The sequence below is a fragment of the Lampetra fluviatilis genome, chromosome 40 (genome assembly GCF_964198595.1).
Source record: "Lampetra fluviatilis chromosome 40, kcLamFluv1.1, whole genome shotgun sequence".
Lineage (NCBI taxonomy): Eukaryota > Metazoa > Chordata > Hyperoartia > Petromyzontiformes > Petromyzontidae > Lampetra > Lampetra fluviatilis.
This window is the reverse complement of record NC_136314.1, coordinates 4,017,600-4,041,335: the sequence shown is the minus strand read 5'-3', so window position 1 is coordinate 4,041,335 and position 23,736 is coordinate 4,017,600. Positions and strand designations below refer to the sequence as shown.

The 23,736-nt window shown below is 47.1% G+C and overlaps 1 protein-coding gene across 1 annotated transcript; it reads right to left on the bottom strand.

The window, feature by feature from the left end:
• Nucleotides 1-1,218: 1,218 nt before the first annotated feature.
• ALG12 (ALG12 alpha-1,6-mannosyltransferase) lies at nt 1,219-19,772 on the bottom strand. Its single transcript, XM_078874890.1, has 10 exons — nt 19,295-19,772; nt 19,020-19,181; nt 14,992-15,124; nt 14,377-14,550; nt 11,589-11,783; nt 11,016-11,119; nt 9,919-10,148; nt 9,526-9,695; nt 8,787-8,862; nt 1,219-8,241 (listed from the first exon to the last, which is right to left on the bottom strand). The coding sequence occupies exons 2-10, from the start codon at nt 19,170-19,172 to the stop codon at nt 7,962-7,964; spliced, it is 1,515 nt and encodes a 504-aa protein (XP_078731016.1). The 5' UTR covers nt 19,173-19,181; nt 19,295-19,772; the 3' UTR covers nt 1,219-7,961.
• Nucleotides 19,773-23,736: the final 3,964 nt, after the last annotated feature.

The window sequence follows — 23,736 nt, the reverse complement described above, 5'->3', positions numbered from 1 at the left end:
CCCTGGCCCCAATAGCCACCCTTGCAGTCTATAGAAATTACCTTTTACGTTCATAATTGATCTTATTTATTTCCAAGCTGCACACACGTTTTGGTAGGACGAGTTTCTCATCATCTTCAGAAAGTGGGGAGGCCTTTATCCAGCTGTGCATAGAGCATGGCTGACAATGAATGATGGTTACATAATGACCTGGTCTTACAAACACACACTCATCACTGCTCATTCACAATATAAATAGAATCACGCTCGACAACCGCTTGGAAATGTAAAAGTTCACACACATGTGTGGTATTAAAGAGAACAGAAAAATGTGTTCTCTTGCCACTGTCTGTCCATGATGCAGGGTCCAGGATATTACGTCCAAACTGTGGTTTAGAACAAACATGTACTACTGCTACAGAGAGTGGAAAAATGCACAAGGCACGAATGCGCAGTGCTATATTTACAACACAAATATAACAAGAGTGTATTAGTCTCTAGTTCGCTTGCTCACATTAGAACGTGCCCTGGACTGCCTCCAGATGAAGACATTTCAAAGTCTGCATTTCTGTGATCGAAAGGTTCATCTCCTTTGGCAGCGGAGAGCGCCAGTTCAACACATTCCATACTCCTATGATGTGGGCCAGTACGTACAATCAGAGGTGGGACAAAGTCATTGTTATGCAAGTCCAAGTCGAGTCGCAAGTCATCAAATTCATGACTCGAGTCTGACTCGAGTCCAAGTCACATGACTCGAGTCCACATCTCAGAGGTGGGACAAAGTCATTGTTATGCAAGTCCAAGTCGAGTCGCAAGTCATCAAATTCATGACTCGAGTCTGACTCGAGTCCAAGTCACATGACTCGAGTCCACACCTCTGCCTACAATTGACATCAACCGTATATTTAGGGAATCACCATGATTATAATCATCATCCACGATCTATATACATGTGGATGAAGGCCTCCGCGAGGTGTCATCATCTCTCGTGGTCCTGGGGGATGATGGGGAAGGGGTAAGGGAAGCAAGGCACATAACATTCGATCCTCCGACGTACATCGCCAGAACTGGAACACATTAGAATCAGAACGTCCGTGTGTGTGCACGTCGAAATTCTTTCGCACCGTACGTAGCCAACCGTGCTAATCGGAGGTGCGGGGGGGGGAAGGACAACACACTAAACACACACAGAGTGGATGAATCCGATGAGCCACGACGCGATATCACACAAACTTTATTTCTATAGCACTATTCGTGCAAAAAAATGCAATACATAGTGTTTTACAGGCATGAACGATAACAAGTGAAATTGCACGCAAAATAAAATCACGTACCAAATTCCAGCAAAGACAATAAAAATAACACATTAAGAATATCCTAATTAAAAGCCAGTTTAAAAAAAGCAAGTTTTTAGATTTATTTTAAAAGTGCTTAATGATTCTGAAGCCCTCACATGTCCAGCATCGACCTGGCTGGCTTCTGGCGAGGTCACAACTACACGCAGTCAAGGGTCGGGGCTGAACTACGTTCATCCAGATCGGGTTTCCAAAATAACAGGGGGCAGCTTTGCTGGACCGGACAGCAGCCTCCAACGCAAGTCTGGCCCACCGGCCTCTAAGTGAACATTACGAAACAATTTATTTTATTTGAGCTATGTAGCATGTTTTCATAAGCGACCTGGCCACAAATGATAGCTCAACGAAGTGGCTTATCGTGTGGACATTTACAGCAGCCAAATGCTCTAAACGCATGTTTCTAAATGTGGAGGAAAAACCCGGAGCACCCGGAGTATAATCCACGCGACCACGGGGAGAGAGAACACGCAACTCCAAATATACAGGCGTCACCAGGGTCGGGATTGAACCCACGACCTCCTGCATACCAGGCGATGGAGCTAACATCTCACCACCGTGGCGCCCCAAGACTCTGAAAGATGTTGAGAGTCCTGCCAAGAAAAGCGACTGCTGCCACCGAACTGCTGCTGTTCGATGGGGAAGTCAATAGGAAGCTGCTCGATGGGTGGTAATATGGCATTTCCAACACTCGAAATGCTCACTTGAGCAACAAAAACACCACTTTGACTTGACCATCCCAAAAAAGTCTGCCTTGCAGAAGAGACTTGCTGCCTCAATGAGTTCCCACCTGCTAGTAAGAAGAAGTTCAAACATACAATCAAGGTACCCTACTTGTAAACGCTTGCCTCGTATTTTCACGACAGCTGTTGTCAGTATCTGTCAGGTGACTCAAGTGTCTGGCAATTGTCCCTAAACCAGAAATACCTCAATGCCATCACTTGACGCATGAATGGACGTTTTTCCACAACCTGCAGGTTCAGAGACTTTGTCTGACGATGTGGGCGATTGTCAGAGATCCAATTATTGGTGGCTCTTGGATGCAAATGGATAAGTAAAAAAAAATGAAGATACTCAACAGCTCATAAGACACCCAACAGGAATGCAAAGTTTGACAGATTAAGTCAGTGTGTCTTAAGTATTATTGTATGAATTTCTGTCGCTCTGTATGTAGCCAACCGTGCAAATCGGAGGTGTGGGGGGAGGACAAGGTCTTAAGTATACGAGTCACAGAACACATCGCTTAGAAATATAATGTCAATTGGCCTGTGGACATTCTAGAAGGGGGGAAAACCGACATGCAAAGATGTGCGGTCATATGGCTGCCTTGGCTTAGCATCGAACAAGGCGGGATGCTGCTGGATGCTTCTAGATGCTACCCACGCGCCCCAGTCTTTGTTTAGCCTGCATACGCATCTCACGTGTTATCGCCGACTGTGCTTTACCCTACATTATTTATTATAACGCGATTTTTCCATAACGCGGTGTTCTTCAGGAACGCAACTACCACGTGATAGAACAGACTATAGTGGTCTTTTGCAAAGACTCGCCCCTCGTCATGTGAACTTTCCACCAGTTGTTCGCGGTCACCTGTGGTAGAGAACACTGCCTGTTCAGCAGGAGACACTGTGAATACATTTGGCCAGATGTCGTGGATGCATGCTAGGTGGGGGGTTAGTGGATCATACAAAGATGGTGTCACCATGTATGTAAGATGCTTGGACTGCCCACAAACGGCAGTGCAAGCAAGTAAGTTGCTAGCTTACCTTTGCAAACAATTTTCTCTTTTCTATGCGGGGGTTCTCTGTGCCCTCTAGTTTCTACGCCCACTAGAAAAAACGAATAAGGAAATGACCAAACATCAGAAGGACCCTCTTATAAAATTAGTACGCAGAGCGAGGTTTTCAAACGCGAATAATTATTATTACTTAACATGCCCAGCAATGAGATGTATCATTAAAAGGACACAAGTGTAATGAAAAAACATCGAGCACAGCGATGTCGTGGATGTTCAAAAATCTGTCACTATATTCAAAGTGATGAAATGAAAGCGTGCCCCTTTTGAAATTCGAATTTTCACAGCCCAAAGCGCTCCAGTGTTGGTTTCGTCATTTTTACTTCAAAAACATGATTGGAAATGATCAGCTGTTACATTCCGTCACGGATTAAGGGATGCCTCTCAGTGGGAATATTCTTCGGTTGAAAGGTGACACCGACGCACACCTACAAAGATCCCCCGTGTAGCTTTAACTGATGAAGGCCGGAACGGCACACGAGGGGGTAGGTGGCCAGCACCACGCCCACACCTCTACTAAGATCCCCGATTAAGCCTTATTGACTGTAGGTACAAGCATTATAGGGAGGTGACAATGCCCATCAGGAGCGCGTTTGACGCTGTAGCAGAGGTTCGCGGTTCGAATCCAATGGCCGCCCCTGGTCAATACTGCGGTGAGTTTGAACCATACAAATACTACGGTCCGTCTACTTTGCTCACAGTGGATTTAAAGATGCCATGACGTAATTCGCAAGATAAATCCATTGTGTGCTACCGGCACCACGATACAAGTTTGATAAATTACACCACAAAATCACTCAATTGGGATTAGACATGGCAAACATCGGCCTCTGCTGTAAAACAAAAAATTAGCAGGACCCTTATAAAAATAATCCCGAGACTCGATGAGACTTTCCTGAGTCAACAAACATATTAATAAGCCTAGAGGGCACTTAAGGGTGGCACGACATAGTTAGGTGGCCAGCACCACACGTGTCTGGCCACCTTTGTCTCCCCAGTGCTGCCGTTTATATGTTGCACCACAAACTCGTTTAGGGCTGATTCAACCAACGGGAGCGAGGTCGTGACACAGTGAACTAACCCTTATATATACATATTCGCTCGGTCTGGTTTCATGATTATATTTTTTGTTTATATACAATTTTTAAAGTATTTTGCTATCAGCATCATGTCATGAAATGAAGAATCCATTTGGAAATCCCACGGTCTGCCCTTTCGTCAGAATGGCTGTGGAAAATATCATTCAAAGGATTTATCTTTTTATAAAACTTTCAAGTGGCCTTTTTTAATCCTTTACACAGCAGGGAGAACATGGCCATGTGACCTTTAAACCAATATATTTAAATTTCATGATTATTCTATTAGTCCACAATGAATTGCTAATGCACTTTTGCCATAAAATACATTCCAGGTTGGAATATAGTTTTACTGAGCGAGCAATAGGGCTCCAAGGTATTAAACTGAAGGGTTAAAATCCTGGCCATAATGCATAAGACAATGCAAAAAGAGCATTACTATTACTCGGGTTCAAATCCAGTCGCCATCATTCTCATCACCATCCCTCTGGGAGATTTAAATGAGCGCTACTTGCAGAGACAACGCTCTTTACCACATCACCTGGAATGCAAACGAGCGCATCAGATCTCGGAAGCTAAGCAGGTTCCAATTTGGACAGAGCTTGGATGGGCAATCACCATGCACAGCAGGTTGTCATAGGCTGCTTGGGGGTGACGTAGTGGGTGGCAAGCAGTGCAGATGAATACATTGTTGCTATGTACTTTATATGCTCACACATCTATGCTCCCCCCCCCGCCTTCATCAACATGCATTGACCAGCATGGTGAAGTATGGCCAAACAATTCCCATGATCCTCATGGCATGGGGAGGAGGCCCTCACCCAGCAGTGAAATGACGAAGTGTTGTACATGTGTACACACACACGTGTTGAGGCAACATCGCATGGTGGCAATTGTGCGAATAATCCTGCGGATAAATTGGCCCCCTCGCCACAAGAACGTGGAGCTTCCTCCAGTGGCTCAGGACAACCGATTGAGGTGAGCACATTATGCTCAAAAAGATCATGTGTAAAAAAGTTAACGGCGAAGTGTTGCGTTAACCTTCATCACATTGCATGGCGATCATTCCACTGTGTAGAGCCGTGGTTAAGAGTGCATGACTCACGACCTGAGGTCTGTAAGTAAAAAAAACTATGTTAACCCCCCCTATCCCTTTCACAGGCGTGGGTTTCTCTTGAGGCACTCTGGTTATATCTCGCCACATGAAGCCAAACGCCCATCAACGGAATGTACCAAACATCACAAAGCAAGACCCTACGAAAGAAATGTCCTTTGAACTCGGTGGGAGCTTCCATGGGTAACGAAAGGGCAACGTTCTGATTTCATGGAGGACGATGGCGATGTTAATGATGGGCCCAAGTAAGACCGACCCGTGTTTGAACTTGCACCCTTTTGACTGCGAGTAGTGCGCTCCAACCACAACACCACCAGGCCAATAACACGGCACAGAAAGGCGGCAATCGCGCACCCGGACCACAACCAAAGTGTGGGAAGACCAACTCAATCCGCAATTAACGACGCGAGATAACTTTAGTGGCAAATAACCAGTCATTCCCCTCCGCCAGAAGTGTCGCATTACACGGTTCAGGGTGGGTGCCTTCTGCAGACGCCCGGCAGTTGTAAAACACGGTGCTTGTCTTCACCTCCCACAACACTTCCATTATCGCGGGTATCGCATTTCAGACATTACCTGGGAGGAAGGGAAGGAGGGGAGTAAGGTGTGGCGGCGTGGGATGGAATGGGACGGCACGAGCCTTTGGGGGGGGGGGGGGCTACGAGGACAATTCTTCGGCCGCCACTCGTTTACTGCGGAGTTCGACAGGCTCAGAAGAGACGCTCGCTGCTCAATGGGGAGAATCCACGCAGGGTTCCTTTCCAGGCCAGCTGCGCGCTCAGAGACGGTCAGCCTGGAGTGGTGAACATGGCGGCGGTGCTGGTGGTAGCGACATGAGACTGCAATTCAGGAATTTTTAAGCGGACCTGGTGAACCTTGCAAAAACAGTCACACGCAAGAGCGATAGCAGTGAAGAGGCTGTGGTGGGTTAAAAGGGGGCAGGTTATCGACACAGGCATTGGCGTGGAACCCAGAGGTCGGTAACCAAGGGTGATGATGATGATGAATGCAGGTGCAGTGGGGTGACCAGCAGATGGCAGTGCAAGAATGCAGACCCATATGTATTGATTACACGGTGGTGACATCACCCCTTGTATGTGTGGGTTTTCACTGGGTAATAATGCCGACTCCAAATGCAATTAATGCTCCATGAGACTTAAACGAGACTTCCCTGGATAAACAAGCGTTGTTATTCGCATTTCTATCATCTTAGCCCATCATCCCTCCGGGAAAGATTAAATGAGCATCACTTCATGCAAGGTAAAGAGTTTGCTCTGTGGAGTAGAGGAGGTTTGACTCCTGGTGAGCGAATGTGGACTCTCCACCACTGGCTCAAAGCTGTCAATGGGAGAGCTGCGCTTGTTTAAAAAATATATTTGGCGCAGGGAGACTGTACAACCGTGCCTCGGATTCATATCCCACACCTCACAGGTGCCGGCCGATTGGTCTGACGTTGTCATTATGAGCCTGTTTGGAAACAAAGGAGCAAGTAAAAAAAAATCTTATGGGTTTTTGGGTGCATGGAGCATAATAGAAATGTAATAGTAGCATAAGGTAAGCGGCTACTTGGAAGCTCGGATGACATCAGGGGTGCGTTCAATGGGCAGAGGGCTCTGTCGTGGAGCCACGAGGCGGACGTTAGCGCTTCGCGAACGGCGCGTTTGTTTGTTAGGATGTATGTACGTTCAACTTTACCGCACGTAGCCAATCGTGCTAATCGGATGTGCGGGGTGGGACAACAAACTAAACACAAAGAGCAGTTCTAACAGCAAATGAGTTTTTAATCGAGACGATTTAAAAGGATGCCGAGTCCCTCGCAACGGCGGGTGACATCACGCGCCAGCTCAGGCAATGGGGGCGCGCGCGCGTCACGCAGGAAGATAGGGCGCTTCATCCGATTGGCTTGACTTTGACCCGAGCCACCTATCGCTCGGCAAGGCGGCCCGTCGGACCGTTGGCTCCTGCTGTGCCGCACTCTGGGTCGACAATAGAAGAGTGCTCTGGAGTGCTATGCCCCATTGAACGCAGCCCTGGACTGGTGGTTACGTCACCACGACGCTTGTGCCAGGCCATGTGCACGTTGAGGCCATGTGAAGTGTCGAATGCCCGGTGGCAGGAGGTCACGGGGCAGACCCAGGTGCTACGGATCGACTGAGACGACTGGCCGATGCACCACCTGTGCCCCCTACTGGCCTCCTGCACTGTAAACACAAAGATAAATCGATGGGCTGTCATCGTCGACTACGATGGGAGACAACCATCCAATGCGATGCAGCAGGTAAGCACTGCTGATATAATTAGACAGGGGAGGCCGTGGTGAGTGGGACGTGTGTGCGTGAGGGAGGAGTGCAGGTTAATGAGACAGGCAGTGGAGTGGCAACCACAGGTCAGTGCCCAAGGGGAAGACGAAAGCCAGATGGTGGCAATAATGAAACTGTCAGAGCAGAGCTTTGGAGGTCGGGTGTCACCGGTACAATTGTGGAACCTGGCAGAAGGAAGTAGTGGCACTCATTGTAACGGTCTCTTTTGATTGTCTTTCAGGCAGTCTGTGCAACGAAAGATATTTCAAGCATACACACAGAGTCGAGCTTATTCTTCTTTTTTTCACCCTTCCTTTGCCTCGAATCCATGCCCCGGCCACGATCTCAGGCAACTAGGCCACCACCGGGAAGTTCCACCGACTCCACGTATGGATTCCGCGCGAGAAGCACCACGGCGGGACGCAGCTCGACGGCGAACGGCGGAAATCGGCGGCGATCGAACGAGACCCCGACGAAGCCGCGCGCGACATGCAGGATGCGGTGGGTCCTGGAGAAGGGGCCTTCCTTCAGCCCCGCCAGGGCCACCTCGGCCGACCGCAGCAGATGCGTGTACGCAAGGGATCCGTCCACATCGCTCGGGTCCAGGTCTTCCCGCTTGTCATACCTGCGGCAGGCAAAGCGCCGTTCGGCAGCACGCTATAGTCGGGGAGGCCGGGTACTTGCTCCGTTCTCATCGCGACGAGGCTATCACCAGGGCGCCACGGTTCACCAAATGTTTTGCGGGTAATTTGGCAAATTTGAGAGTGACACCGGCACCCTAATAAAGTCACGGCATCTTTGAACGCCGTCTGCTTCAAGGCAGATGCATGTTTTACGGCTGATACACGCGTGCAGGATTGACTGTGCGAGTATATTTGGTTTACGTGGGTGTACGTATTTTTGTGTTTGTGTACGAGTTTGTATGTGCATTGTGTACGTTTGTCTCCGTGTGCGCGATTAATTGCACCCAGCCATGGCTAACATGCGTGGAGGGGTCTCTAAATGTACTCAGCCTTAAATTAATACCTGGTGCAGTGTGTAAAAACATCAGCAGTGGGAAAGCCACACCACACCCTAGTGTGGTGTGGCTTGTACTTACTAACAGCAAATGCCCCCAACAGTCTGTCAAAGGCTACATGGGGGATCTTTGTGTGTCAGTGATAACCATACCTCCAGTGATCATGAATTTGCGTGAACCTTGAAACGCCAGTCTGTACTGCTGCTACATCCATGTGAATGGAGACATCTGGTGGAAGGAGAGACAAAGTGCATCATCATCAAGAACAATTATCCTGAACTGAGAAGCAATGTAAATAACCATCACAAACCGCACTAACCACCACAATCACCCCTCAACCCCATCACCACCACTACCATCCCTCCACACAACTGCTACACCTTACCACCATCACCACTCAACTCTAACCACCACCCTCACAACAACCACCAATCCCTCACCACCACAAGTCACCACTACCACCACAAGTCACCACAACCACACCTCACAACCACCATCCCTTACCACCACAATGGCACCACCAACTCCATCTCCACCATCACTCACTAGCACCGCCATCCTTCCACTCTCGCCACAAGCTGCACCATCGCGATAGGCACGCACAAAGACACCTCGTGAAGCACCTCCCATCAGCACTGTTGGTTACGTACGGTGCGAATGAAGTTCAACCTACATATGAAGCCTTAACAGACTCTTTTGGCAAGTACTGCTAACGAGCATGTATGAAAGCCGGCATAGCACACGAAGGGGTGGGTGACCAGCACCACAACCAACCGCCTTTATCTCCCCAGTGGCAATGTTTACGCACTGCACTAGGTACTCACGAAAAAACACACACACCCACGTCCCCTCCGTGGTCCTCCTCCCCTCCTCCCCCCGCGTTCCCCTTACTCTGAGACGGTGGCACCAGCTCGTGCAGCCGTGTTATGGCGTCTCCACCTGGGTAGTTGTGGGACGACGCGTACAGGAGGCACGCGCTGTACGCGCCGTTCAGCGCCAGGTGCCCGCACACGGCCAGCGCCGCCAGCTTGCGCCACGCCGACTTGTGCGCGGTGTTAAAGCTGCACGGAGATAGAAACAGAGCGATGTATGGAGAGAGAGACTGAAATTCAAGCTGTGCACAAAGGTGGCGGGGACACCCAGCTCAGATACAGGCCGTTTACGAGAAGATTGTTGCGCAGCGTTGATACATGGACAAACGTACACATACGTCATCGGAAGGGGAAAGGGTTAAGGATCATCAGCACGGTGTAGCGTCGATGGGGCGGGGGCGGTCTTACTCACACGAGGGCGCAGGCTCGTGCCGCCGCCGCGTTAAGCGCGGGAACGACGTAGATGACGAAGCGCAGCTCCTTGTGCGGCAGTGCCGAGTACGCCGAAACGAAGATGAGCGGCGACAGCAGCAGCATGGGAAGCACACGCCGGTCACACCACGCGCCCACCGCTACGAGCGGGGCGCTGCTTGCGAGGGCTCGTGGCAGAGCCGACACAAAGTACCAGGGCAGAGGTTGCGTCTGCGCGACGCGACGGGCGGGCGAGTCAGGGTCAAGGGTAAATACGTCGAGAAACGCAACGCTTTTCAAGTTTTAAAATAAACTGATTTTATTTAACTGGGTAATGCCCACTGAGCTATATGGCTCATTTTCAAAAGCCACCTGGCCAAAAATGAGATCCCAACGACAAGCGACGTATCACGTGGAAATGTATAGCGGCCAAATACTCTAAACGCATGTTTCTAAATGTGGAGGGAAAAACTGGAGGACTCGGAGAAAAATCTACGTGACCAGGGGGAGAGAAAAATTCCAACTCCAAATATACAACAGAAGTCAGTGTCGGGATCGATCCCACGACCTCCTGCATACCAGGCGATGTAGTCAACAACATGCCACCGTGGCGCCCCTCGCCATCTCACCAACCGTTAAAGTTGAGAGGTCGACGCTGATCGCTTCCTTCCTTCTGCAAGATTCCACACTTGCCGTGTAAGTTTTCACGGTCCAGTGGGTAGTTTGACACGCTGGGAGGCTTCTTCAGAACCTGAAGAAGCCCCCCAAGCAAGTGGAGCAAAACGTCAGGACGCTGTGGCGAACGACACGAGGTACAACCCAAAAAGGCATGGCCATGAAAAACCCACGCAGTTGTGGACCCTGGCCTGTTAGCCACCCCTAAAGCGTGGATTTCTCTGAGTAGCGTGGTTCAATCGCACGTTCAAAACTTTCATTCAATAAAATGAATTGGCCGTACATCCCAATTAAGGATTCTCCTGAAAAAAATTCGAGTCTGAGATCCCGTGAGGTTTAAAAAGAAATATATATCACATCATTATTATTATTCATGTAAAGAGAATAATTATCAATTATCGAACACAAGGGAACAAAGGATACGCCCCACTGGGAGCTCTTGTTGAGGATGGCATTGAACCAAAACACTTCTCCTTCTGGCCACAATGGTCGGCGCCAAAACAAAGAGTCCACAGCCACAGTCAGCCCTGAAATGAAAAGATGAGGATCATCATTGCATTCCGTCGTTTATAAAATAGAAAATCCTCTAAAATTACATTTCCATTGTGGTCATCGGCGGCATTGTGCGATTAGTTTTAAAGAAATTATCATTCGGGACTCTCACAGTGGGTTGTCTAAGATCACATCGGGCCAGGGAATGGCTTTGCAAGATAAGATGTTTTAAATATTCCTGCAGTCACTTCATTGGCCCACTTATCCGATTTTAGATGGTGAACCCTGATACACTGTGTGAATGTTTGTCGCATTGGAAGCTGAAATTATCATTGGATAAGCAACAGACTGAGGGAGGTGAAAAGAATATTTGAATTTGATGGATTTAATGGAGACCAAGGTGATGATATCAACAAATACCACAACGGAGTCAATGCCAGTGATGGCATCGCTGACGATGAATGTGACGATGTTAACTTTGACCCCACAAAGAGTCGCACACACCGAGAAAAAAGAGCCCAGCGGGCACAGCGAGGCGTAGCGCGTCGGTCACGCTCAGCTGCCGTCTCCACAGCGACAGCAGCAGCATGGGCCCGACGAGCAGCGCGATCTCTACGCGGAAGACCAGCACGGCACACGCCGAACACCGCACGAACGTGGCGTGCCGGCTCCCCAGCCACGCAGCCATCGCCTCCAATACTGTCGTTGCGCAGAGATAATCCCACAGGGAGACACGCGCAGGGAGACAAACACAGGACAATGCACACACACACAGGTTTAAACAAACAGGGAGACACAAGCACAGAGACAAACGCAGAGATTAACCGAGAGGGAGACGCACAGGGACACACACGCAGGGAAGCAAATGCAGGACAAACACACACACACAAGTATAAACAAACAGGGAGACACAAGTACTGAGAGACAGACGCAGAGATAACCCCACAGGGAGACACAGGCAGGGAGACGCACGCAGTGAGAAAAACACAGAGAGACAAGACACAGAATGACACACGCAGGGATAAACAAACAAGCAGAGAGACAGATGCAGAACCCAGAGAAAGACACAAGCAGAGAGACGTGGCAAGTGAGTCAGGGGAGAGACGTGTGGTTTGGTCATTGCGTCGTGGAGGTGGTAAGCCACGCAGCCACTTCTTCCAACACTGCCGTCAAGCAGAGACACGCTCGTGGGGAGACATCCCGTGAAGCCTACACAGACAGTTGGGCAAGTGCTGTCAGCGACCACCTATGAGATCCGGCACGGCACACAACATCAGGAGGGCTCGTGTTAATAAACCGTACAAATACTCACTTAAAGCTCAGTCGGCCTAGGTGAGGCCCAGCTCCAGTTCAGACATTAATGCAATACAACTATTGGTAGGAAAAAAATTGGAGGTGTTACAGCTGGGGTATTTCATTTCACCATCGAAACAACATCTACGGCTGAAGCAATGGTTTAATGCGCCGCTGCGAATTGTAATGTGCTCATTTATATCCGTAACCATGGTTAATCAGTCACAGACACAGAGCGCGGCTGTCAAGGGGTTTCAAATGTTCACGGCGCGTGATGACCTCCATTGGGTGAACGTGGACAGCTCCCAGCGTGCACCGCGTGTCGCGACTTACCGTATTCTCGAGATTATAAGATGGAATTGTATCACTACATTTGAAAGCAAATGTTGGGGAGGGGGGGGGGGTGTCTTTTAATGCAGAGAATAGATTGTCTACCGGAAGACATTTCTCTAAAGCAATACAATACCACTCAGAGGGCAGACGACTACAAACCGTGATTTAGAATAGTCTTCCTGCACAACATCTCTCCTCATTTTTAATGAGCGCATTCAAAACCATTTTCAGGAAGACACCTCTACAGAATAAAACATTATCTTCTAGAAGACATGTTTTAGTCTCATTGTTTATACCAAAAAAAATCGAGAACACACCATTTTAAAGCATCCATAATGATCTTCTAGCTCTCCAGAGTAATGCATTCTCTCGATTATGAAACACTCTTTTTTCAAAAAGATCCCATAGTTTGGCTTGCCTTTTACTTTCTGGTGCTTGTCATAATCCAGAGCCTTTGAAGAATGTACTAAAGGCATAATACTGGTGTTGTGGGTAAGATCGCGTAAACATATAAATGTGTTGTTAAACCCGCCACCACCCGACACAGCCAATTCGTAAGGTTTGTCATGTAGGAGGATGAAGCTGTCGCCTGATGAAGCTAGTTGTAATTACTGGCGAAACATCGTAATCAGATTGTAAATGTTGTGGCTTGGCTCTCCAACACACCAGTGTGCTGTATTCGTAACAAATTGGTACGTTCTGTTTACGTGACACACCTTACTAGTTGGCTGTGTCGGGTGGTGGTGGATTTAACGACACATTTATATATTTACGCGATATAACCTAAAAAAAACCTGTATTGTGGATGATATTGGTCGTGAAAGCCTACGTGTTAAACGCTCTAAATGCAAAAACACTCCTGAGATATCACTAGATGGCGCTGTGGTGGCGTGTATGAATATGAGATTCAGTCCCCATTACCGAAACTTCAACTCGTGTTGTGACAGCCCAAGACACATAGCCCAGTTGTGTATTTACAAAATAACAGCTGTTTGACTTTGCACACATAGCACCTTTAGCGGAGAACCGCATCAAAGCGCCTCGTGGGATAATTCAAGACGAACAGGTGAGAGACAGAGGGAGCGGAGAGGAGATGAAGGGGAGAGATTAAAGAATGAACAGGTCCTGACGTGAGTATGAATAGATGGGTGATAAAAGAGAGATCGGAGAGGTGCAGAGTGAGGTAGTGGAGAGAGTAGTTTGTAGGAATATGAAAGAAAGAGAGCAGAAGGTGAACAGGCAGGATGGGATAGGAAGACAGTGTAATTACATATTATTTGGGTCTTTCGGTAAAGCCACGTAGATAGAAAAAATAATACAAATAATAATATCACGACGTTTCGATCGCAACACAAGAAATCGTCATCAGGTGATTGCTTGTGTTGCGATCGAAACGTCGTGATATTGTTATTAGTATTTTTTCTATCTACGTGGCTTTACTGAAAGACCCAAAGAATATGCATTCCTGTAGTCACGAAAGCTTTAAGTGAAGTGTTAATACAATTTTAGGAAAACGGACAGACAGGAAAGAGAGTGACAGCTGAAGGGCTAGGTAGGGGAGAGATGCAGCAGAAGGGCAGATGAACTGGGAGAGGGATATGTTGGAAAGAGAATGTTAAGGGGAGAGATGCAGAGACGGGGAGGACGTGGGAGGGGGGCGACTCACCGAGGGGCAGGGCCATGGAGTTGGGGAGGCTGCGCGAGCTGTAGAAGAGCAGGTGGAACTGGCTCGCCGTCACGAGCGCCGTGAACACAGACACGCGGTGTCCGAACTCCGCGCGCACAGCCCCAATGTAGCGGCAGAGCGCGAGCAGCACGCACACGCCCAGGCAGCCACGCACTGCACGCACGGACAAAGACGTACACGCGAGAGCAACGACGTTCGACACACAGTGGCGGTGACTTCACCGTGCCACTTGTGGCAAGTTAGGTGCACCTTTTGGTCACGTGAAACGTCACACACCGTAACACGTGCACCCGTGCCCAGGCAGTCGTGCAAATAAACCATGCACGTACTAACATGAGCGCACTTACACGCTAACAGTGCACAAGAACACATTAAGCTTGACCACGACACCAAGTGCACTACTGAATGGTTGTGTATGTTAACACGTAAGTACGTCCGTCCACAATAATGGATGATCAGGCAGCCGCACACTGCTCCCCCACACGTATGTGCACAATCCGAGCACAAAGGGAAATATTCCTTTTAATGAACATATATTTACATACATGGGATTCAACATGACACGATTCACAACATTTGTAGAATGCAACTTACCGATATACTGGGAGACGAACTTGCTAGCTCCAAGGGCGTGGGAGAGGTGCACCCATGGGGCAGCCATCACAGCAATGACGAGGGGGCCCAGGAAAGATCGAGGAACGACGCCCGGGAACTCATGGTGATCGTACTGCACAGCAAAAATAAATCAACATCGCCATCATCATTCATCGTTAAAAGTAATCATTCACGCTACCCAGAGAGCACAACTGCATGTAGGTTTAAATGCCCTCGGTCACGATCGTGGTTTCTGGGTCAATACAAACAATGAAAAGATAAATAGTTCATTTAAATCACTGTTTAATATTATTCAGCTCGAAATTCGATCACAGCTTTCTACTTGAAAGATATATCCGCATCAGCCATATTGGTTGACACTGTGACGCCCCCGCGTGGCTATCAGTCATATTACAAGGCACAGAGCCACCCAAAACAATTAAACTACAGTATTTAATACTGGTAGGAACCTCCTGGTTACACCAACCCACAGGAGATTATTGTGTCCGTCGTGCAGGGAGGGGCTGGGTGGGGAGGGAGGGGATGGGTGGGGAGGGGAGGGTGGGGAGGGGCTGGGTGGGGAGGGTGGGAAGGGTGGGGAGGGGCTGGGTGGGGAGGGTGGGAGGGGTGGGGAGGGGCTGGTCACCTCGTGGTGCCCTTATAAAACTCAACGTTTAACCTACTCACGCCGGCTTGTGCCCGCCCTCACAGTCGGGCATATTTGCGGAATACATCACGCCGCCGTTGACCCTGGCCATTGACCGAGCAACCCAACGTTCCTACCAGCTCCCTCCGCAGGAATGTGTAAACAAATTACAGTACAGTCATGTGTGGACAACAAAAGGCTCAAATGTAGCCACTGCATGGATCCTCCCATCGTGCCTAACATGTCACGTGCCATCACCATACTGCGTGTATAATGCACACGGCCTGGTTTTTGGACCACAGAGTCAAACGTGTTCACTTTCCGAATTAGTTTCTCATAATTTACATGTAAATGTTAGAATTGGTTGAATAATCATGTTTGCTTATAATGTGTAATTCCATACCTGTCAACCCACACGGTTTACCTGTATTTCTGTATAGGAAAATTTAGTTTTCAGGTCCATACGGCGTACAGCCGTTTCAATACGGGCAAATAAAAATTGGTTTATTTGTTTGTGTTTCTCCCTTGTGATGGGACTTTGAAGGATGAACGTTGAGATTTATAAGGGCACGGGGGTGACCAATAAGGTCTGAATTGGTCTGTAATAAGGTAGGTACTGATACGCTCTTGACAGGTAATTCACAATAAGAGTTGCAGTGCGCAATTAATAATTCGCTCATCGATGTGTATCCGGGATCTGGGCAACTGAAATCATGGATTGAAATCTGGGGCTCAGCTATCTGGGATGAACCCAGGACCTGCTGAAATGGATCGTCAACAACAGGACCCCATCGTGACCTTTACCAGAGGGACTGCATCATCAACAATGCCATGATCAGCCATTCTCGATTCACTGCTGAATACATTACCAACGTCATCATCACTTTGTCACTACTGAATACGACGATTTGTTTTATTTTACCGGGTAAGGCCCACTGAGCTATATAGCTCTTTTTCAGAAGCGACCTGGCCACAAATGATAGCCCAATGAAGTGGCTTATCATGTGGAAATGTATAGCAGCCAAATACTCGAAACGTATGTTGATTTTAAATTAGGGGAATAACACAAGCGACTACGGTCAGAGAGAACATGCAAACTCCAAATATACAGGCGTCATGGTCGGGCTTGAACCCACGAGCCTCCTGTAAACCAAGATAGGTCCAAAACATCTCACCACATTATCTTAATCGAAGGCAGCAGCACTACCACCACCACTCTTTAATCAGTCATTCTTGCTTCACTTATGAATACATGAGTGAAGCAATAATGTTACAGGCTGTACCTCCGTATAGCTTTAACACTGTTGGGAAAAGTGCTGTTAGCGAGCACCTATTAAGGCCAGAACGGTACACTAAGGGGTGGGTGACTCATTTGAAGCTGAGTCGACCTAGGGGAGGTTCAGAACAGGTTCAGATAATCATCACTGGTGTTGGCCGTGGCCGCGAATTGAACTCGGGTCGCCCAGGTTTGCAGCGCAGCTCCGCTAACCGCGACACTACCGCTCCCCACACAACACCACCACCACCATCATCATCACAACACGGGGCTCATTTATAATACGGATTTTTTGTTTGGGATTAGGTAGCGTAAATATATAAAAGTGTCGTTAAACACACCACAACCAATTAGAAAGGTTTTCCACGTAAATAGAACATGCCAATTCGTTACTACTACAGCACACCTGTGTGTTGGAGAGCAAAACCACATTTACAATCTGAGTACGACGTTTCGCCAGAAATTACAACTAGTTTCATCAGGCAACAGCCAGATTTGTTTAGCCACATTTTTATAAATTTATGCGATCTAACCCTACCCCCCCCCCCAGAAAAACCCTGTATTCATACTCTTAGGTTTTTTCGGTAAAGTCACGTAGGTAAAAACAAATATAAAATAATGGAAATAAAATAATAATTCACGACGTTTCGGAGGCAATACAAGTGTCCGTCATCAGGTGGCACCGTCACAGCTAAATTAACTGTATCAAGTGACTTGATAATTTTATTAATATTATTTTATTATTTATTTTAACCAACGTGACTTTACCGAAAAAACCTAAGAGTATGAATCCTTGCAGTCACGAAAGCTTAAAATCTAGAATTAAACCCTGGTATTATATATGACATTGGTCGCGAAAGCCGACGTGTTAAACGGGTCTCATCCGCACAATCATCACCATAATCTAAATCATTACCATCATAATTATAATTATTGTAACAATCATCATTGTAATCTGCATCACAACACTAATCATCTTTAATCCACTTGAAAATAATGGACTTATCATTATCACCACCACCTTCAGAGACATCACCATAAATAACATCATTATCAGCCCCATCATCATCATCATCACCATAAATAACATCATTATCAGCCCCATCATCATCATCACCATAAATAACATCATTATCAGCCCCATCATCATCATCACCATACATTCACGAACCCGACCGAAAAGTGATTTTATCACCACTACCACCACCATCAACATCACCACTACCACCACCATCAACATCACCACTACCACCACCATCAACATCACCACTACCACCACCATCAACATCACCACTACCACCACCATCAACATCACCACTACCACCACCATCAACATCACCACTACCACCACCATCAACATCACCACTACCACCACCATCAACATCACCACTACCACCACCATCAACATCACCACTACCACCACCATCAACATCACCACTACCACCACCATCAACATCACCACTACCACCACCATCAACATCAACACTACCACCACCATCAACATCACCACTACCACCACCATCAACATCACCACTACCACCACCATCAACATCACCACTACCACCACCATCAACATCACCACTACCACCACCATCAACATCACCACTACCACCACCATCACCACTACCACCACCATCACCACTACCACCACCATCAACATCACCACTACCACCACCATCAACATCACCACTACCACCACCATCAACATCACCACTACCACCACCATCAACATCACCACTACCACCACCATCAACATCACCACTACCACCACCATCAACATCACCACTACCACCACCATCAACATCACCACTACCACCACCATCAACATCACCACTACCACCATCAACATCACCACTACCACCACCATCAACATCACCACTACCACTACCATCACCACTACCACCACCATCAACATCACCACTACCACCACCATCAACATCACCACTACCACCACCATCAACATCACCACTACCACCACCATCAACATCACCACTACCACCACCATCAACATCACCACTACCACCACCATCAACATCACCACTACCACCACCATCACCACCACCATCACCAATATCATCACTTCCACCGACCCGGGGCGGCACGCACCTGCTGTAGGTCGGAGCCGTGGTACAGGAGGTCGTGTGTTGCCTGCAGGTTGAAACTCTCCTCCACTTTGGTGAAGGGGCACACGGCGAGGTGAACGCAGCATACGGCGCCCAACATCAACAACGCCAGCGCGTGCAGGGAGACCCCCACCATGATGCCGATCTGTTGGGACATTAACACCGCCGATTCAACAACATTCATGTGCGTGTGTACAATTAAGCGGTGGGGGAGTGTATGGCTTTGTGTCGAAGCAACACACGAATGCATCGGCTTACGTGGAACGGTCCGGCACGTGGGTTGAACAACGGCGAATGTGGCGGCACTGAAGTCGCACTGAGTTGTTGCCGTGGTGTTGACGATCCACGGGAAGTTGTACTGAACGCAAAGCGACCATCTTATGTGGGGAAGTATGAACACGCGCCTCCTCCCTCCCTCCCCCACCTATTGTCATCAACCCGCGACGTTCAATGACTTCCAGTGAGGCGACGGCCCTTACAAAGAGGGCCGCCGCAGAAGTAGATTCTTAATTTTTTTGAGCGACAGGGTGTAAGTTGCAATGCTAAAAGTGTTGTCGTTAACCCTCCCACCGCCCGACCTGATCGTCAAAGTGTACGACGATATATCGACGACTTATCGACGATCTATCGACGACATATCGACGGTCTCTCTTTGTTTTATCTCACTCCGTGCCGCGGTAGCATCGCAAGTTTGCAAGACGCTTCCGCCCGTTGAGAGTAGCCACGTGACGCTGCGATGCCCTCTCGACCAATGGAGTTTGAGAGCGTGGTGGTCGGGAGGAGAGTGGGGGGGGTCCCCGTTGCCACGGTAACGGGTCCAGCCAAGATGTTGCCTAGCAACGGGAGGATTCGAGCCCCTTTTTGAGGATTAAAAGCAAAACCGGATCGGTTTCCAGTCAGGATCAGAATAATTATTTGTTCTGGAGGAATCCGATGAGCTGTAAAACTCTTTTTCACAGATGACCAGTAGGAGCGGTTCAGAACGTTAAAACATTTTTACAATACTAAAAAACACGATATGATTGCAAACTATAGGAAAGGGAAGAAAATCACTTAAAACTACATATACAAATAATGCTAAATGTATTTATCTCATCAGGTGATGACCACCGAGGAATTAACTTATTTTTGAGAAGCGACCGGGCCACAAATTATAGCTCAACAAAGTTGCTTATCACGTAGAAATGTATAGCAGCAACATAATCCCAATAATCTCAATGCATTCGATGTTTATGTAGTGTTCATTCAAGCACGCGTTAAACTTAACGTGGTGTTTACTCACAGTTAAATGAAGGAGAACGCCGTCTTCGTGGCAATGTGGGGAACCAATATCGCGGATCTTATTATCTGCGATTTTGTTCCTCTTATCTGCATGGTAAACAAAATATCGAATAATCCCGCGGATAGTATGATAACTTTGGAGCACAACTCCTTATGTCTGTGAAAAAAAATGGATACTAGGACAAATGATGTAACGCCCATTATCCAAAAATACCTCGTAGTATGAATTTGCAGTGAGACTCCTCTTACCCGCTAAAAGTTCGCGGATGTTAGGATGCAGTTTCACTTTGAATTATGGGTAAAATAGCGGGTCATCGCGGATAATAGGACGCAAATGTGCTGCGGATAACAGGAGTTTTCGTGGAACGTCATTGTCACTATCATCTGCATCACCATCCGCACAATTATCACCATAATCGGAATAATTTCCAATCATTATCTTTAATCCACTTCAAAATAATGGACTTACCATTATCACCACCACCTTCAGAAATATCACCATAAATAACATAATTATCAGCCCTATCATTATCATAATCACCATAAATAACATCATTATCAGCCCCATCATCATCATCACCATAAATAACATAATTATCAGCCTCATCATCATCACCATACATTCACGAACCCGACCGAAAAGTGATTTTATCATCACCAACACCATCAACATCACCACTACCACCACCACCAATATCATCACTTCCACCACCATGATTCTTTATAATGTGTTATTTTAATGCGCTGCAGAATAATACCAACAACAAAAAATCTAAGCCAACGGCATTATCACCGTGATTCTTGACTCTTTGCTTAATAGAGACATTATCATTCGTCACCATTGGCCATTCTTGATTCACCATTGCATAGACACACCATCAATAACATCCCACCATTAACACCACCATCACAGTCATTCTCAATGCACTTCTGAATAAAGGTTCACGAGACACCGTCGGTGAACATTTCCCGTAGTTTACACTGGTTTATAAAATACACGAAGCGGTAATTGTTATTACTGACCACTGGCACCACCACCTCGGTGTCATTACAGGAGCAAGTCATGTCGTTTTGTCATCGATCCCCCGCCCTCCAAAAAAATCTAAATTTAACTCAATCTGTTGGGGTCAAGTATAGGCGAGGTGACCCAGTCGTTCAATGCCTGCATTTCAACATTTAAAACCAAAACTGCTCCGATGGGATGTGTGGCCAGGCCCAATAAGGAGTAACAATGTTTTCTAGTATCAGTGTTGGGAGGGATACTTTAGAAAAAAATAATTAGTGGGTGATTACTGTTTACACGAGGTTTTAGAATGAGTGTAACAGAGTAATGTAATTTGTACTGACGAAGGTGTGTAATACTGGATAGTAATCATAAACAGTAATACAATGGCAAATGATGAGTAACGATTGTTGGTCACACGCTGCAAATGGACTAATAATATGGAATAACTGGTGCCTTATCTTTGGTTATCTGATTACAGTAAGGCATTTCTTGTTACTCATTACTCCACAACAATATAATATCGTGCAAAATATAAGTCCAAGGACAAAATGTCAAGAGATGCTAATGATGCTACCACACCTCACTATGCATTCCTTCTGCCAAATTATAGACATTTTCCTCTTGTATCTCACCATGACCACCATCTGGGTTTAGGTCCTCCCCTTGGTTACTGACCGTGGCTGCCAACTCGAATGCCTGCAATGGTAACCTTGGCCTCCTCCATCATTCACACGTGCCCCACCCATCACAACCTCCTCTCGTTGATTAAATCTGCCAGGAGATGGCACTAGAGTCATGGATTCTTGAACCTACCTGTGCAGTGCTCTGAGTGTACACCCATCATATGTGTGGGTTTTCTCCAGGTGCCTTGACATACCAAAAACTCATTATTGGGTCTGAATAAATATTCTCATATGGTTCCCTCCAGAACCCCCCCCCCCCCCCCCCCCATTTGGATTGATTGAGGCTTCCCTCGATTAATATAACCCTCTATATTTAGGGTTTCCTCTTGGTTGCTGACCGATGCGTGCGACTCCAATGCCGGTCCTGTCCTCCTCTATCCTGAACAGATGTCCCACCCATTGCGACCTCCACGAACTGATTATATCGACAACACTTTCTTGCTAGGTTCTATTCCCAATTTTCAAGGTGCTTAACCTGGTGTGCATTGAAATTCTTATGTCTTCTCAAACAATGAAATCCCCAATAGTTGCCGTATTTTATTAAATTGAGATGGCAGATGCTAGAAACAATGCTTTCGTATAAATTATGATACTTGAGAGGACAATGAGCAGTTTTAAGAGCCTTTAGCAAACATAAAATGCTCTTAAAATTTTTCATACAAAGCTGAGAGCTTTACTGATTAGTAAAATAAAATAAAAACTTGTCTTAATAGCACAGCCATTGATTCAGTCAACGGGTAGTGTTTTGTATGTGACATTTATGAGAATGGCTGAAAAGTTAATTTGCTGGCCAATCTGCTCTATTTTTAAAACCTATTAGTGCTCTATTGTAGCTCCATAAGAGCGAGTTACTTTCTCGGCGCTTTTCAATAACGCGAGTTACATCATTGTTTCAAGTAAAGTGCACTGTCATGCCAACTTGGCCCATTACAGATATTTAATTAAGCGTGCTTCCTTCATAGCTGAGTACGTACGCCTTTGGAGGACAAGTATTTAATTGTCCGCAAAATTATATGTGCAGGTGTGTGTGTGTGGGAATGACCAGGTGGCACTGTCATTGAAAGCGCATAGAAATTGGAAGGTTAGCAGTTAAAATCTCAGTTGGGGGTTGACTTAGCCTATCGGTTAAATTAGTAAATAAAATAAGTACCACTTTGTGGGTAGTCAACAGTAGATGCAAATTGTATAAACTGGTTCTTTCCATTGGAACATGGAATTTCCACCACTCCCTGGGCCACCAACAGAGATGACCACCTCCCTCAACAATTTGAGCAAGGACATCGATGTATGTGTGTGTGTGCACGCAAGTGTTTGTGTGTGTGTGCATGCAAGTATTTGTGTGTGTGTGTGCATGCAAGTGTTTGTGTGTGTTCATGTTAGTGCCGGTATGTGGGTGTAGGTTTCTGTACATATATGCATGTGGCCAACCAAGAGCCAAACGTTTCCCACTGTCCAAATGAGCACGGGACAGGAATGATTTTCATTGGCAGCCCTATTTCAAGTCCTTCTGAGTTGGCCAGTTGGCTCAGAGGTCAGAGCCCTGGGATGGCAACACTGCACCTGGATTCGAATCCAAACAGTTGCCTGCGATTAAACCGGCTTCTCAAGTGAAGTGAATAAATGGTCGTAGCCCGTGATCATTGACAGTCTAAAAACAACGTTACATTACATTCGGTTCTGCACTTTATTTAACAAAATTCCAGCTCTGAGAATAAATTATATGTTTGACT